At 38.7% G+C, this 16,290-nt stretch overlaps 1 protein-coding gene across 3 annotated transcripts in view; it reads left to right on the top strand.

Moving 5' to 3' along the window:
* Epsti1 (epithelial stromal interaction 1 (breast)) overlaps nt 1-16,290 on the top strand; it is a 129,055-nt gene that overhangs the window by 96,417 nt on the left and 16,348 nt on the right. For 2 of the 3 annotated variants that reach the window (XM_013506971.1, XM_005409056.2), the window contains 2 exons: nt 2,750-2,823; nt 15,477-15,576. In XM_013506971.1, coding sequence (XP_013362425.1) covers nt 2,750-2,823; nt 15,477-15,576 — 174 coding nt within the window. The remainder of the gene's footprint in view (nt 1-2,749; nt 2,824-15,476; nt 15,577-16,290) is intronic. The other variant, XM_013506970.1, reaches the window with a different exon arrangement.

The following is a 16,290-nucleotide window of genomic DNA, read 5'->3' as shown; positions in this document are numbered from 1 at the left end:
ATAAATGCACTTTTGAATACTTCTGCAAAGATGTACATTTTATATCATAACCGTTATTGCTAAACTGTCCTCTGATTCTTCCAAAGTGTGCATACCTGGTTCTTTGTCAAATTTTTCTGGTTTTTGTCAATATAATAGAAAAATTTTATCTTATTGTTGTGATTTATATTCCTTTGAGTAAAAATTTATAGGTAATATTTATAGATAATCTATAGTTTATCTGGAGGCTGCATATCCTGTCTTTTGGCTCTTTTTCTTCTTGGTTAATCTCTTTTCCTCCTTGGATATGTGAGATCTTTAGCTACTTCCACAGACTTCAATCTAAAATAATTACCAAGCCCCCAAGTCTCAAGTCAGTGTGTTTTAATCCTCTGTATAGGATTATGAGTAGGTACTTTGTCACTTATGTATGGGTTTCTTTTCTCCAGAATATAAATACAGCTAAGATCTTATCTGTGTTGTTCTTGGAGAAATGAGTTAATGAATATGAAAAAAATTAGAATCCCTTGGCATTTGAACTTAGATTACATATATTCTGCTAATACTTTTGAGTGTGAGTCTAATGTTAGATATGTTCTCCCATGCTATAGTTCTGGGTGTGGTTGTTCAGGGAGCATTTTGGATGCATCCTGCAGAAGATGATTAGATACAAAAAGTTTAATTCCCAATCTTTATTTTGCTGTTAATAGCCTATTTGACTCTAGGCAAGCTACTTAAACTGTATCTATGATCCTGTTTCCTCACCTGTAAAACAAGCATAATATTGCTCTGTCATCAGCAGATAACACTTTGCTTACCTGCCTACCTTTGAGAATTATTTTGAGTATGAAGTAACAGAATTTCAGTAAAATTTTTAATTGACGATATTAGGGTCTCCTGGTTAAACATTGCACTTTAAAAATATTTCATTTGTTCATCTCCAGTCCCTCTTTCCCTATTTCCTGAAAAAAAAATACAGGTTTTTTTTAAGGCATAAACTTATGGACAAAATATAGATGAGGAGATTGTAACAAGAAAAGTGGGGATATCAGCAAAATGTTTGAAGTTGGAATGTAGTCAGTGGTAACTGATAGCACAACAGGAAAAGCCAGAACCTACTTGCAAGAAACAATAAGACACAAATTATTAAATTTCAGGAACTGGAGGTGCCTGGCAGCTCTGCAGCTAGAGGTGAAAGCAGGAAGTGGAGGTAGATAGGCTAAAGGAGGAGCTACACCGAGATCCTCCTTGGCTCCCCGCAACACTGAGTATTTATTTTAAAGAAAGTTTTCAGAATGACCACTGGGTATGCTAAGAGGGGAAGTTTGGATGGAAGTGGAGATAGTAATAAACTTTTTCCTTAGAATGAAAAAAAATAAGGCTATTACAGTTAATAAATGTATATGTGCTATGAAGAAGGGTATAATTTTGATAAGACTACACAGAAGTTCAAAGTAATTGTACAGGCAAGGAAGAGAACAGAAGTTCGTGTTATTTTAGTAAAAGGTCTGGTAGTACTAATGAAAAATACTGAAACTGTTAGACATTTAAGGCTATAAACATAAATCAAAGTGAAAAAAAATTAAAACCAAGACTATGCTGTTATGGAAAAGGGAGATGCTGGCACAAGGGTTGGTATTTGGTTCTTAATACGTACTTGTTGAATGGGTGAATATTACTCAATTATTTTGAACAGTGTCTAATTTTCTATTGTTGCTGCTATATAGAAATTAAGATTAAATAATGTGCTTTAGAGACTGATGAATAATCAAATTATTTGGAATATCACAGTGTAAGAAATAAGTCTTGTATTTTACGAGCTGTGGAACATTGGCAAGCCTTTGAAGAAATGAGAAAAAGTCAGTCTGCATGTTGAGTATTTCATACTTTTCACCAGGAAGTTTCAGGGTGGGAGAGCCACCACCACTGTTCACTGCTATATGTTTGTCACGATGTGACACTGTTTTTTTTTTTTGTTTTTTTTTTTTTCTTATTACTACCAGCAAATCTCTCTGTCTCAACACTAATTTATGATTTGGGTCTGATACTTTTCTCTGCTTTTTCTTGTATTTAAAATGGGAGTCAATCTGCCTCAAGGTAAACAACTGGGTATTAGAGAAATCCTGACACCTAATCCTTTGGTATAAGACTGTAAATGTAGTCACTGACTCTGATGGAGGTTGCCTTTTCTCAGCAGACATTTAGGATGTTGGAGTCTAGATAGTTATAGTAATGTAACCTATTTGAATCAAAATATCTCCTTGAGAGAGCCCAAAGTTCTGCTGGTTTGGGATGTAACTAATAAATAATGGATAAATGCTTAGTCTCCAGGAAGCCTAACAAAATTGCATTGAAGAATTGAGTTCAGTATGCATTTGTAAGTTGCTATGAATTTAATGGGAAAAAAGTGCTAGAAAAATACTAAGAAATAATATTTTATGATACTCTTAAAGGAACTAATTTGATTTGTTTGTCTTTGTATTTGTGAGTTTGAGTCACATTATATTTTCCTCTATGTATCTTGTACCATGCACATTGGCTTTTTAATCTAACACTTTTACACTCATGGAGCCATTCTGTTTGACTAAGCTACAATTATCTTTGCTACCTATTTATATAGAAAAATAATTTCACATCCAAAGGATACGTAAGTAAAAGTTTCAAAAGTGAAATATTACACCAGCTAAGGTTAAATATGTAATTGACTAGGGTGTCTCTTGTACAACTGTGTTAATTGAAAACCATAGTTTAAAACTTTTACTGTTCCTAGGATAAATTACCGGAACCTGCACAACAGCTGCATAAGGGAGAAAATGCCAAAACCCAGCAAACAGAGCACAAAAGGTATAACTGGCTAAAAAAAAAAGCATCCTTGGCTAAATCAGTTATACAGTTTTGCATGTTTTGGGAAAACACTACAGCAATATTAAATGCAGTTTTAGAAGCCTTATTACCTTTTAATTTTTGTTATTAGATTATTGTGTATATATTTTTATGTATTACGCCAACGCTATATACCTATGTATACACTCGTGTGTATATATATATATCACACAATATCATTTTTTTATATATAACACTATACATTTGCACTAGAACACTGAATCATGTTCTTTAGCTATATGTTTATTTATGTTACATTTAACTTGCCTTCCATAGTGTCTTACTTTTCTTGTGGCTGAGACAAAATACCTGACACCCAAAACCAAAGGAGGAAAGGTTTATTTAGCTTATAGTTTGTAGAGGTTTGTAGAGGTTTCAGGTTTGTAAAGGTTTATTTAGCTTATAGTTTGTAGAGGTTTGTAGAGGTTTCAGTCCATAATTGACTGGTTTCAAGGCAGGGTGGTGTGGCAGATAGGCATCACAGAGGAGAAACAGTTCATGGTGGGCAGAAGACAGCAAAACAAACGAGACAATCACAATTCTTTCTATCACCATGAATCAATTCAGTATCACACACTGTAGATCCAGCCACCTCTGAAAAATCCCCATTTATGACTATGTGAGGCTTTGGAAGGCATCTAGATGTAACCCATAACACATGGGAAAGAATTTTGTAATCCTTTGAGATGATTCTTTAATATTTGTAGACTACTTTAGAATATGGAATGAATATTGATGGAAGATACCAATACTTGAATTTAAAAGCTCAAACAAAACTCATTAAAGTTATTTTATACTGACTCATACACTAGGGGAAAAATTTTCAAATCAGAACCAGTAAATAATTTTTAATAGTGTAAGTACTCTAGTTTATTTGTGTTATCAGAACTAAATCCTTGAGAGTACCCAGTAAAACCATGCAGTGTTGGGAGAGTGCCCTATATTGTCTGGCACTGTTACACTAGGATTCTCCTGGGAGGCACTTAGGTTATTAGCGTTTATGGGGAGGTAGAGGTAGGGGGTCGTGGTACCTGAGTGTCTCAGAAGAAGCATTTAATATAAGGGCTTTTAATTTAAAGACCCAAATCCTTCTTTTGAAAGTGAATGACTTCTCTGATGTATGTAATCTTCCTGCTGTCACTCAGTGTCCTTTCGAGTTGTGGTGAATTCATTTTATAAGTGAGAGACTTTAGCAACATTCAGTGGAGGCTCTGATGGCATCTCTCACTGTGTGTGGGTACTCATGCTCTTTACGTGGGACAATGCTACCTCCCTATTTCAATCAAAATAGTTTTGAAATGTCATATGGGAATTTATATTTTTCTCTGATATAAACAAAAACATTGAGATATTTGATAGGCTATTTAATTGGATAAGGTGAGAGAGGCACTTATTGCTACCTAATTATTATAAAGTAGGTTGTATGTGGCCTCCCAAGTGCTGGGATTATAGGTGTGTACCACCACACCCAGCTTTCATTTTCTCTTTAGGAGACTTTCTGTTTAAAAACAAATAAATTGTGACACTGTATTCATGTAGCACCGGTTGCTAGTAGTAACCTATTATATATTTCTCTGGATTCCTGAAGATTAATTGGCTTTGGAAGGCTTAAATGTCTTAAAGATAAAGATGTGTCACACTAGTACACCTTGTTGCTAACAAATTAATCTTTGATGGGACCCAATAAATGTACAGATTAGTTGATTACAGTTGGAAAAGATTATCTTTGCTATAGGTATCTTGGCCCTTAATCTTTAAATTTATTTACATACCACTAAATACCTAAATATTGATGGGAAGTTTATTTTCTATACCTTATTTTCTCTTCTAATGATTCTAGGTAAATGTAGAGCCAAATTTAATCCATGAGGAAATGTCTCTGAATAATAAACTCAGTAATCAGTTTTGAAATAAGTGATCAAGTCTTTAAACCCATATTTTATGTTCATAATCAGTTTGAAAAGAGCCTACATTTGTATTGCCATTAAAGTTTACAGGGAGCTTTCCCATAGTATCATATATGTCTACTCATTTCATGATCTCTTAATGAATAAAATGGCCATGTCAATTCTTACTAAGGGCAACAACACAAGCTATATCGTATGTGTGCAGGGGACATAAGTTAGGTGTTCTCCAGGGGCATAATTTCATTGGAGGTGAAAAGGCAATATGCTTTCTCCTGTTTAAAAATTCACATGGCAGAACACTCAACCCTGAGGTTTTTTTTTTGGTACTGGGAATCAAACTCAGGACCTCATGCTTGCCAGGCAGCCACTGTGCCACTGGGCTACATCCCCAGCCCACAAACTCTGAGTTTTACAACAGAAAGTTTGTGGAGCTCCTCATTACTGAAATGAATCCTGTAATGAGCTTAAGCCTGAACCTGGCCCTGATCTAGTGTTAGCTGTCTGAGCGAGAGAAGACAAGTAGAAACTCCAGAGAGAGCTGATGGTGCATGGGGTCATGGGCTTGAAAGGATCTGAAATTGATTTTTCGAAACTTGAACCCCCTCTGGATATACCTGAAATTATCCCTAGAAGAAAACCCAGAACACAAGTATAACAGCAATAAAATGTATGTACCACATGAAAAGTAAATAAAAAATGTATAATGGAACACCCTTCCCCACCCCCCGTTTGGATTCTTGACAGGAATTGAGAGAAGCAAGCTCTTTACAACCCATTACCTCTTGCTGACCCATGATATAGTGGACCGCCCAGTGCAGGGTACTCCTAAAGCATAAGGAGAGTTCCGTAACTTTGATCAAAGAAGCCCATGCTCCAAATTGAAGGAATTGCCTTATCTCATGGCAATCAGGCAAGAGAGAGCAGTTGATGATGAAATGATGTGCATTTCGCAGTCACAGCAGTGGGGTTTTCACAGCGCAGCTTCTGTCATGGCAGCAGGGAGGCACCTGGAAGACTCATTCATTCAGTAAGCACATTCAGGGCAGGGACTGCCAATGCTTTGTTCTAGATCATGGGGATGTGGGATACACAAGGCAGAAAAGGTACCTGACCACATGGATATTATAATCTGAAAGAAAGAAACAAATGAATAATTAAACAGCAAGATTATTTCAGATGGTGGTGAGTACTGTGTGGCCTATATCACAGGATGATAAGGGAGAAACTGGAGCTGACTGGTGACTAAAGAAAACTACACATGGAGGCTGAGACAGGAGGAGGCCAAGTTCAAGTCTAGTCTGGGCGATATAGTGACATAGTGAGACCCCATCTGAAAATAGAAAAAATAGAAAAGGGCTGGGGTTGTAACCCAATGCAAAGATCCTGGGTTCAATCCCCACAGCTGGGAGGGAGTATAACAGTCCTCATTGAAGAGCTGACATCAAAGGACAAGAAAGAGCTAAGATACAGAAATTGGGAGCAGAAAGAGGTCCCTGGATGATCCCTTACCAGGGTAAGAAGGAAATGCAAAGACTTCCACATGGGAATGACATTGGACTTTGAGCCCCAGATGATTGGATTATAGTAAGTGAGGAAGAGGCAGAAGTAAAGCCATATCAGGTTGCAAAAGCCAGCGATTTTATTTTCAGACCAGTGGGAAATTGTGGGAGATTTGTAAGCAAAAGGAAGGCAAGATCCCATCTGTACCTTGAGAGGTTGCTGTGTGGAGAATGGATTAGAAGCTAGGAGTGGAGCAGTGGCCAACACAGGCAGTGGTGATCACAACTGGAATGGTGCTCATGGGAAGAATTGGGTGAAGCCAGCTGTGTCAAGCTGGTAAAATAGACAGATCCGGAGTAGTTTGGTGGTGAGGTGGGGCAGGGTGAGGATCCTACGGGAAAGCCTCTCTCCGTCACTGACAAACTAGCTGAAAGTGGCTCCAGGCAGGCAGGTCATCCACAGTGCTCTTATTTGTGTTTCTAAAGGGTGGGGTTGGGGTCAGTTCTCTCTTAATATTCAGGTCTGCAGCTCAGTACGATACTGTCCAGCCTGCTGACTGAGATCATTAGGAAAAGTGATTTACATAGCCCTGCAGTCAAGCAGCTGACCAGAATATGGCACATGGGCTGATTTCAAGGTGAGAAGGAAAACAGCTTCCTCAAAGCTGAGATGGAGCTACCGTCTGATGGGACTTGAAGCTGTGGAGCAGTAGCAACTTAATAACCCAGAGGTCAAAATGAGTTGGCAGCCAGTTACCTTACTGGTTAACAGTGAGGAAGCACAGGCAGATAGCCTCCAACCTTTGCCTTTGCCACCCAGCCATTGTTTCTCAGTCCCCAAGTGTCTGTTAATGACTTACAGCCACCCACCATGACCATATCTTCTAGTTGTCATGACTGAGAGGAGGCTACTGTGGCTGGTTCCCATTTCTCTTCCCTCCATAAATGTATATTGAGTAGCTGCTTTGTGCCTTCTCAGCTAGGAAGCCTACAATCCTATTTTTATAACTCTTAAGTAATCTGTTACTATTTCTCTAGCTTCCAAGCCCCTAACTCCACACAGCCATGCACAGGCAACTTGGAGCATGATGCTGCATTTAATTTATATTTTTAACTTTAAAAATTGTAATACAGATTACATACTGAGTCTCTGCTCTCCGGGCAGCTGTGGGAGACAGAAGGTCCTCACTCAGAAGCCCCAGGGACTTCTCTGGCTGGGGGAGTGGTGTGTGTAGCCCCTCCCTGAGTGCCCTGTGCCTGGTGAGTGAGTGCTCCAAGACCTGCTGGTCCCGAGGTTCAAGTCCGTGCTTTACTAACACCGCCATTGTTGCCAGCTGAAACTCACGGAGAGAGCCAGGTATTTCCCACTACTTGCTGAGGGTAGAGCAGGTGACCCAGGATCCCGCCACTATTACAGACTGAGTGGTTGCCCTCCCTGGACCTGCAGCAGACAGGAGATCTTCACACAGAAACCCCAACAACTTCTCTGGCTAGGGAGGGGGGGTGCCTGTAGCCTCTCCCTGCATGTCCTGTGCCTAGTGAGTGAGTGTTCCAAGAGCTGCTGGTCCCACAGTTCAAGTCCTTGCTTTACTCACACCGCCACTGTTCCCAGCTGAAACTCGCAGAGAGAGCCAGGTATTTCCCATCTACTTCCTGAGGGCAGAGTGGGCCACCCAGGACCCTGCTCCCCTTACAGACTGAGTATCTGCCCTTGGGCACCCGTGACAGACAGGAGGTCTTCACTCAGAAGCCCCAGGGACTTCGCTAGTGGGGGGCGGCAACTGTGGTCTCTCCCTTCACATGTCCTGCGCAGAGTGAGTGAGTGCTCCAAGAGCTGATGGCCCAGTGGTTTGAGTCCATGCTATACTTTTGCCCAGACACCCTAGGGGTTCGCAGACACAGACAGTCTGTGATTGCTGCCTGTCCAGCCTACATCTAGTTCCTGTATGTGTCTTGAACTGACTGGAGACACAGAATCAGGTGGTTCACAAACTGTCGACCTTGCAGTTTGTCTCTGGGTTTTGCCTGTACCCTGAATTGCCTGGGGACGTAGGTCCACTGGACTGGGATTGTCACACCAGTGCAACCCGAGTCTGGGCCGTGCACGTGCCCTGAACTGCAAGGGAATGCTGGATCAGACAGTTGGCCATCAGCTGACAGCAAGGCCCATGTTTGAGACCTGGGATAACTAGATACAAATCAAAAATTGCTGGGAAAACCCAAAACTAAGTAGCGCTTCTCAGAGGTCACTTGGGCAAACCTGACCAACATGAAAACAAGGGTTACTAGTGGCCTTTGCTCTGCAACCACTGAAGAGGGAAACTGAGCTTTCTGCATCTGGTAGCAAACATGACAAAACGAAGGACTAAGACACATTCCCAGAACTCAACCCCACTCAGAACAAGTCCAGGAGGACATCGACATAGAAAGAACTTGGTAAACACATGCCTGAAATAGCTGAAATGATTGCAATCAAAGTAAAGAAACAAGTCCATAAGGCCATAGAAAAAATGAGATCAGAAATAATCTCTCAGGCAAAAAATGAAATGACAATAATAATGAAGGAATTGCTCAAAAAGTCTGAAGAAGAAACATATAAGAAAATAGAAGAACAAATGCAAGGGACAGACGTGCTAAATGAAAAATATAGAAAGCACTTAGAATGCATGAACCAGATTCAAAGAGACTTCCAGGAAAACAAACCTGCCATTGAAAGCGACCAAAACCACTTGAATGAAGCTGAAGATAGAATCTCAGACTTTGAAGACAGCATGGCAACTAGCAACCATGAAAGAAAGGATCTTGTAACATCAACAAGGATCCAGGAAAAGTCAATTCAACAGGGGCAAGATGAGGCAAAGAGGAATAATGTATGACTTGTGGGAGTCAATGAAACAGCAGGAGGCATCACAACTGACATAAAAAGAATATTTACAGAAATAATAGCAGAAAATTCCCCGAGCATAGAAACAGAACCTGATATTCAGGTAAATGAGGCATATAAAACTCCAAACAACCACAATCAAAATAAACCTACACCCAGACATATAATAATCAAGTTCCCAAATCTCCAGCAAAAGAACAGAATATTAAAAGCTGCTAGAGAAAAGAAACAGATTACCTATGAAGGAGAGCCCATCAGAATCACGGCAGACTTCTCAGCACAAACCATGCAATAAAGAAGAGCTTGGAGTGAAGTATTACAGGTCCTGACACAGAACAGCTTCCAACCAAGACTGATATACCTTGCCAAACTATCCCTCAAATTCAACAGAGAAATAAAATATTTTCATGACAAGGAACAATTGAAGAACTTCATGAGTGCCAAGCCAGCATTACAAAGAGTACTGAAAGATATTCTAGACAGAGAAAAATCTGACCTCAGTTTCAAGAACAACAGTAGAAAGGAAACGTCAAGAAGGGAAAGCAAGTAATCAGGTAGAAAAAGTAGGACACAATGCAAGGAAATAACATGACAATGATAAATCAACACATATCAGTTATAACTATAAATATAAATGGCCTCAATTGTCCAGTCAAAAGAAACAGACTGACAGAGTGGATTAAAAAACAAAATCCAACGATATGCTGTATACAGGAAACACATTTCACTCAAAAGGAAATCCATAGACTAAAAGTCAAAAAATGGAACACAATTCTCCATGCAACAGGAACCCAAAAAAAGCAGGTGTAGCTATTCTGTTTGCAGACAATGTAAACTTCAAACCAACAACAATCAAAAGAGATAAAGGTTACTACATACTAGTCAGAGGAAAACTGCAAGAGGATGAGATAACAATCATAAACATGTATGCACCAAATATCAGAGCTACAAATTATATAAGACAAACCTTATCAGGCAAGAAAATCCATGTAATTAATAACTATTGTAAAAGGGGACCTCAGCAACCCACTGACACAAAGACATAGGTCAACTGGACAAAAAATCAGCAAGGAAATAACACATCTAAACCAAAGCTGTGAACAAATGGACTTAGTAGATGTCTACAGAGTGTTCCACCCCACAACATCAGAATACACATTTTTCTCAGCTGCACATGGGTCTTTCTCTAAAATAGACCACATCCTAGCCCATAGAGCATACTTATCAAAATGCAAAAGAATTGAAATGATCCCATGCATATTATCTGACCACAGTGCAAGGAAACTGGAAATTAACAACTAAAAGAACTCCAAAACTCCATAAACACTTGGAAATTAAACAACAACCGAACAACCAATGGATCACAGAAGAAATTCAAGAGGAAATTAAAAAATACCTACAAACAAATGAAAATGAAAATACAATTTACCAGAATCTATGGGATGCAATGAAAGCAGTCCTCAGAGGTAAATTTATAGCGGTGAATTTAAGGAAAATTCACATAAGGAAAATTCACATAAGGAAAACCGAAAGAGAACAAATAAGTAGCCTAATGCTGCATCTTAAACTTTTAGAAAAGAAGAACAAGTCAGGCCCAAAGCCCAAAGAAGGGAGGAGATTATAAAGATTAGGGCAGAAATTAATGCAATTGAGACAAAAAATCCCTCCAAAAAATAAATGAATCAAAGAGCTGGTTCTTTGAAAGAATAAATAAAATTGATAAATGCCTAGCCAACCTTATCAAGAAAAGAAAGGAAAGAACTCAGATTCATGCAATAAGGAATGAAAAGGATGAAATTACTACAGACTCCACAGAAATTCAGAAGATCATTAATACCTACTTTGAAAATCTTAATCCCATAGGATAGAAAACTCAGAAGAAATGGAAAGATTCCTAGATATGTATGAATTACCAAGGTTGACTCAAGAAGATATCAAATTCCTGAACAACCCAATAGGAATTAATGAGATTGAAAATGTGATTAATAACCTACCAACAAAGAAAATCACAGGCCCTGATGGATTCACACCAGAAATTTATGAGAAATTCAGAGAAGATTTAATACCAACCCTCATCAATCTCTTCAATGAAATTGAAAAGGAAGCAATTCTCCCTAACTCGTTTCTGGAGGCAAGCATCATACTGATATCAAAACCAGAGACAACCCATCCAAGAAAGAGAAGTACAGACCAATCTCCCTAATGAATATAGATGCAAAGGTACTCAATAAGATACTAGCAAATAGAATGCAGCAAATTATCAAGAAAAGCATACATCATGACCAAGTCAGATTCATTTCAGGAATGCAGGGTTGGTTCAATATTTGCAAATCTATAAATGTTATATGCCATATCAATGGAGCCAAAGACAAAAATCACATGATCATCTCAATACATGCAGAAAAAGCTTTCAACAAGGTTGAACTTGCATTCACAATAAAAACCCTACAGAAAATAGGAATAGATAATCTTTACCCTATCCTGATCAAAGCCATCTATGGCAATCCAACAGCCTACATCATTCTCAAAGCACAAAAATGGAAAAGTTTTACTTTAAAATAGGGAACAAGAGAAGGATGTCTGCTGTCACCACTCCTGTTCAATGTAATTCTGGAAACATTAGCTACAGCAATTAGACAAGAGAGAAATAAAAGGAAGAAGGATAGGAAAGGAAGAAGTAAAACTGTCACTATTTGTAAATGACATGATACTTTTACAGGAAGACCCCAAAAACTTCACAAGAAGACTCCTTGAATTAATCAACAAATTCAGCAGTGTAGCTGGATACAACGTCAACACCCAAAAATTGATAGCATTCCTATACACAAACAACAAACAGACTGAGACAGAAATTAAGGAAACCATACCTTTCACAATAACATCCCAGAAATTGAAATATTTAGGAATCAATCTATTAAAAGAAGTAAAAGATCTCTTCAGTGAATGCTACACTACTCTGAAAAAAGAGATAGAAGATTTCAGTAAATGGAAAAACATTCCTTGCTCATGGATAGGAAGAACCAACATTGTGAAAATGGCCATACTACCAAAACTGCTGTACAGATTCAATGCAATTCCCATTAACTATCATTAGCATATCTCACAGATCTTGAGAAAACGTGCCTTAAATTCATCTGGAACCAGATGAGACCCAGAATAGCAAAAGCAATCCTGGGCAAAAAGGATAAGTCAGGTGTACTCACAATCCATGACCTGAAATTATACTACAAAGCTACTGTCATAAAATCAACCTGGTACTGGCAAAAACACAGACCAGAAGATCAGTGGAACAGACTGGAAGAAACAGCCACAACCAAAAACACACTCAGACACCTCATATTTGATAAAGGGGCCAAACAAATTCACTGGAAGTATGATAGCCTCTTGAATAAATGGTGCTGGAAAAATTGGCTTGGTACCTGCAAAGACTGAAAATAGACCTAAGCCTATCACTATGCACCAAACTCAAGTCAAAATGGTTCACAGATCTCAATATTAAACCAGAAACACTAAATCTGTTGGAAGAGAAAGTAGATAAAAACCTTAAAGATATAGGGGTAGGCAAAGAGTTCCTGAACAAAAACCAAATTGCACATGAAACACTTGAAAGAATCAACAACTGGGATCTCATCCTACTGAAAAGTTTCTGCACATCTAAAGAAATCACCAGCAGAGTCAAAAGAAAACCCACAAACTTGGAAAAAGTTTTAGCTGACTCTCCCTCAAACAAAGGGCTTCTATCTAGAACATATAAAGAATTAAAACATATCAGCCCCTCCAAATTCAAAGACCCAATCCAGAAATGGGCAGCTGAGATGAATACACACTTCTCAGATCATGAAATACAAATGGCAAATAAATACATGAGAAAATGTTCAACATCATTAGTCATTTGAGAAATGCAAATGAAAACAACATTGAGATTCCACCTTACCCCAGTAAGAATGGCTAGCATTAAGAAATCAACCAGTAACAAATGCTGGCGAGGATGTGGAGAAATAGGAACCCTTCTCCACTGCTGGTGGGAATGCAGACTGGTGAAACCACTGTGGAAATCAGTTTGGAGATTCCTCAGAAAACTAGTTCTAGAGGTCCCTTTCAACCCAGCTATTCCACTTCTGGATATTTTCCCAGAAGATCTAAAAACATCATATCACAGTGATTTATGTGCACCTATGTTCATAGCAGCACAATTTGTAATTGCTAAATTGTGGAAGCAACCCAAATGTCCATCCACTGAGGCCTGGATAAGAAAATTGTGGTACTTTTATATAATGGAGTATTACTCAGCTATAAAGAAGGATAAACTCAAGGCTTTTATAGGTAAATGGTCACAGCTAGAGACCATACTCATAAGTGAAATAAATCAGACCTGCATGTGCAAGCACTGCATTGTTTCATGTTAAGGTTTGTGTCTGGGTGTCCCCCCAAAGCCTCATGGGGCCATGGGGCAGGCTTTTAGAGTTTGATTGATTATGGGTGTGAGAGCTACACCCACCCTGGGGTGGATAGTTTGCATTTGTAAGGGAGAGAAAGAACGTGCTTCTGGCCATTTCTTCCCTTGTGTGTGTGCTTGTTGCTTTTGCTGTGTTCGGACGGGATGAGCTGTAGCCCTCTGGCATGTGCCACTCTGCCTTTTAACCTGCCAAGTTTGGACTGAAACCTCCACAAACTATAAGTGAAATAAACCTTTCCTTCCTTAATTTTGGGCATCAAGTATTTTGTCCCAGCAACGAGAGAAAAGTAACCAAGACATTTCACTAGTGTAAAACCTGAAAGAGTTAATTTAAACTGGGAGGTATGATAGACATTGTGAAATGATAGGAAAACACTCAAGGGTAAAGGTCAACTGGTATGTGGGAAAAGAGAAGGGACAGAGGAGAAATTTTGTATGTATGTATGTACAGGATAGTTAACATAGTTGTTCTACTGTCTTCTATTTCTTTGCTGAGATTAACTGTCAATGAGTCCTTGATTGATCAATATTGCATGTCTCTATCTATTTTCATGAGAAATCACTTTGAAGATATCAATATGTATTACAACAAGCATTGTTAATTTCCTACCACTTTGTTTGTAACTCTGTACTGTCTGTACTGTTCTTTTGCTATTTTGTAAAATGTTGTCTGTCTGTTAATGTTTTCCTCCTTTTATTTTTAAAATTAAAAAATTGTAATACAAAACATATGAAACAGTCCATAAACAAATATTTACACTAATTTTTAAATAAAAAGTAACCACAGGTAGACAGCCCCCCAAGTAGACTACAGTTGGTCCTCCACATCTGTTGGTTCCACCTCCATTGATTCAATTGACTGCATTGAAAATATTTTCCTTTTTACTATCTACTAAACAGTACAGCATAACAGATCTTTACACAGCACTGACATTGTATGAAGTGTTAGAAGTAATCTCGATGATTAGAAGTATATTGGAGGATAAGCACAGGGTATATGAAAATCTGTCATTTCCGTAAAGGACATGAGCAAGTGTGGATTTTAGCATTAGTTTTCTTTGGGGGTGGGAGATGTCCTGGAACCTTTCTGCTGTGGATCCCAAGGGGTGACTTTTTGATTATCACACTACCTGCAGTCCTCATACCCTGACTTTTGCGATCATTATTTTCTTATTGATTCAGAATTTCTGAAATTGGTTGTTGTAGTTATGACAGAGCATCAGGAAAAGATGTGCCTATTCCTCTGCAACAATTTTTTTAGGATATGTTTGTGATACCTAATAATTGCATTCATTTTAGGATATGGCATCTTGGCCATCTGTACTGCCCTCTCCTTCCCCAGACACATTCCTCATTTTGAAAGCTCCAGAGGCTCTCCTGGCACTCCTCTTTGCCATAATCTCTTCTGTTTTCCTTCTGATTTCACTGATGGGTGTTTACTTGAGCAAGCCTTGCAGTAGAGCACAGAATATATGGGAATGATGTCTTCCTTGCATCAGTAGTGCCATAGAGAATTGGGGAGGTTCTTCTGTCCTGGGTCTTGCTGAAGCTTTTTCTCAGTCTGGGTTTTGTGGCCCTGAGGGGTGCAGTTTCTGGGTGACCAAGGCTTTTTGCTGACATGGTGGAAGATGGGTGAGTGAAACCCTGAAGTTAAGAATTCATGCTTGAGCCAAGACAGGCACCAGCTCCAGCAGACCCATTCCCAGCGTGCCATGTGGTGAATGTGAAAAGACATTTCTGTAGATTTCTTCTAAGCCAAAGCGAGGCAGCAGTCCCCACAGTCAGTTCATGCTGCACATTAGCGTCTCAAAAATCTCTTAGCCCTGCAGCAAGCTTTCCACTTACACACATTTTTCATTGTTCTAAAGGGTAAATAATGCTTTTCTGGACCGACTCCAAGGCAGAAGTCAGCCAGGTGGCCCCGAGCAGTCTGGAGGCCATCGGAATATGAATAGTCGTAATGGCTGGGTGAGTTTTTTTCCTTTTCTCTTAAAAGAAATCATCTTCCCAAATCGAAGGATAAAAATAATGTGCATTTTACAAATATGTTGTGGCGTTCTCCCCAGATATTACTTTTTTAGTGTGCTGTTCAGCTATATGATGGGCAGTCAGCCTGCATGATTACTATAAATTCCACAAAAGCTTCTGAGAGAGTGAGCGAGCCCTGATTTTAGCTCTGGCCAATCACAATAAAAAGTGACACCTGCCCTTTGTTCTCAGTGTGGTTGCCTGGACTGTAAGGCTTTCATCATCCTTTGCCCAGACCTGCAACAAAAACAAATGAACATTTTTTTCTGAGAAGATTTTAAACGACATATAGTTATAAAAATAGTAAGCATTCTTCTCTAGTAATATATTCCTTTCTGTGAAATTAGCACATCAGAGAAACTGATATTTAATTTTTCACTACAAAATTGTTTTTAAAAACCCTAAAGCAAAAGGCATTTTCTGAAAATAATTTTTCTTATCTATTTCTGTGAAGAAAATCTTGCAACTGTATTGTAATATATATGTAATATATTTTGTGTACATAATAATATATTTTAAAAAATTGAAGCTAGCATCAAGCCAGCATCAAAGCTCAAAATGTGAATGATTGTGAGGATTGCAACATGTATAGAATCAAAAGTACAGTGAGTTTTATGGTTTAGTTGAAGTCCAACTGCATATATATATATATAT

The sequence above is a fragment of the Chinchilla lanigera genome, unplaced genomic scaffold, assembly GCF_000276665.1.
Source record: "Chinchilla lanigera isolate Chin_1 unplaced genomic scaffold, ChiLan1.0 scaffold00117, whole genome shotgun sequence".
NCBI classification, from domain to species: domain Eukaryota; kingdom Metazoa; phylum Chordata; class Mammalia; order Rodentia; family Chinchillidae; genus Chinchilla; species Chinchilla lanigera.
The sequence above is the reverse complement of the archived record's forward strand: the minus strand, read 5'-3'. Positions and strand labels throughout refer to the sequence as shown.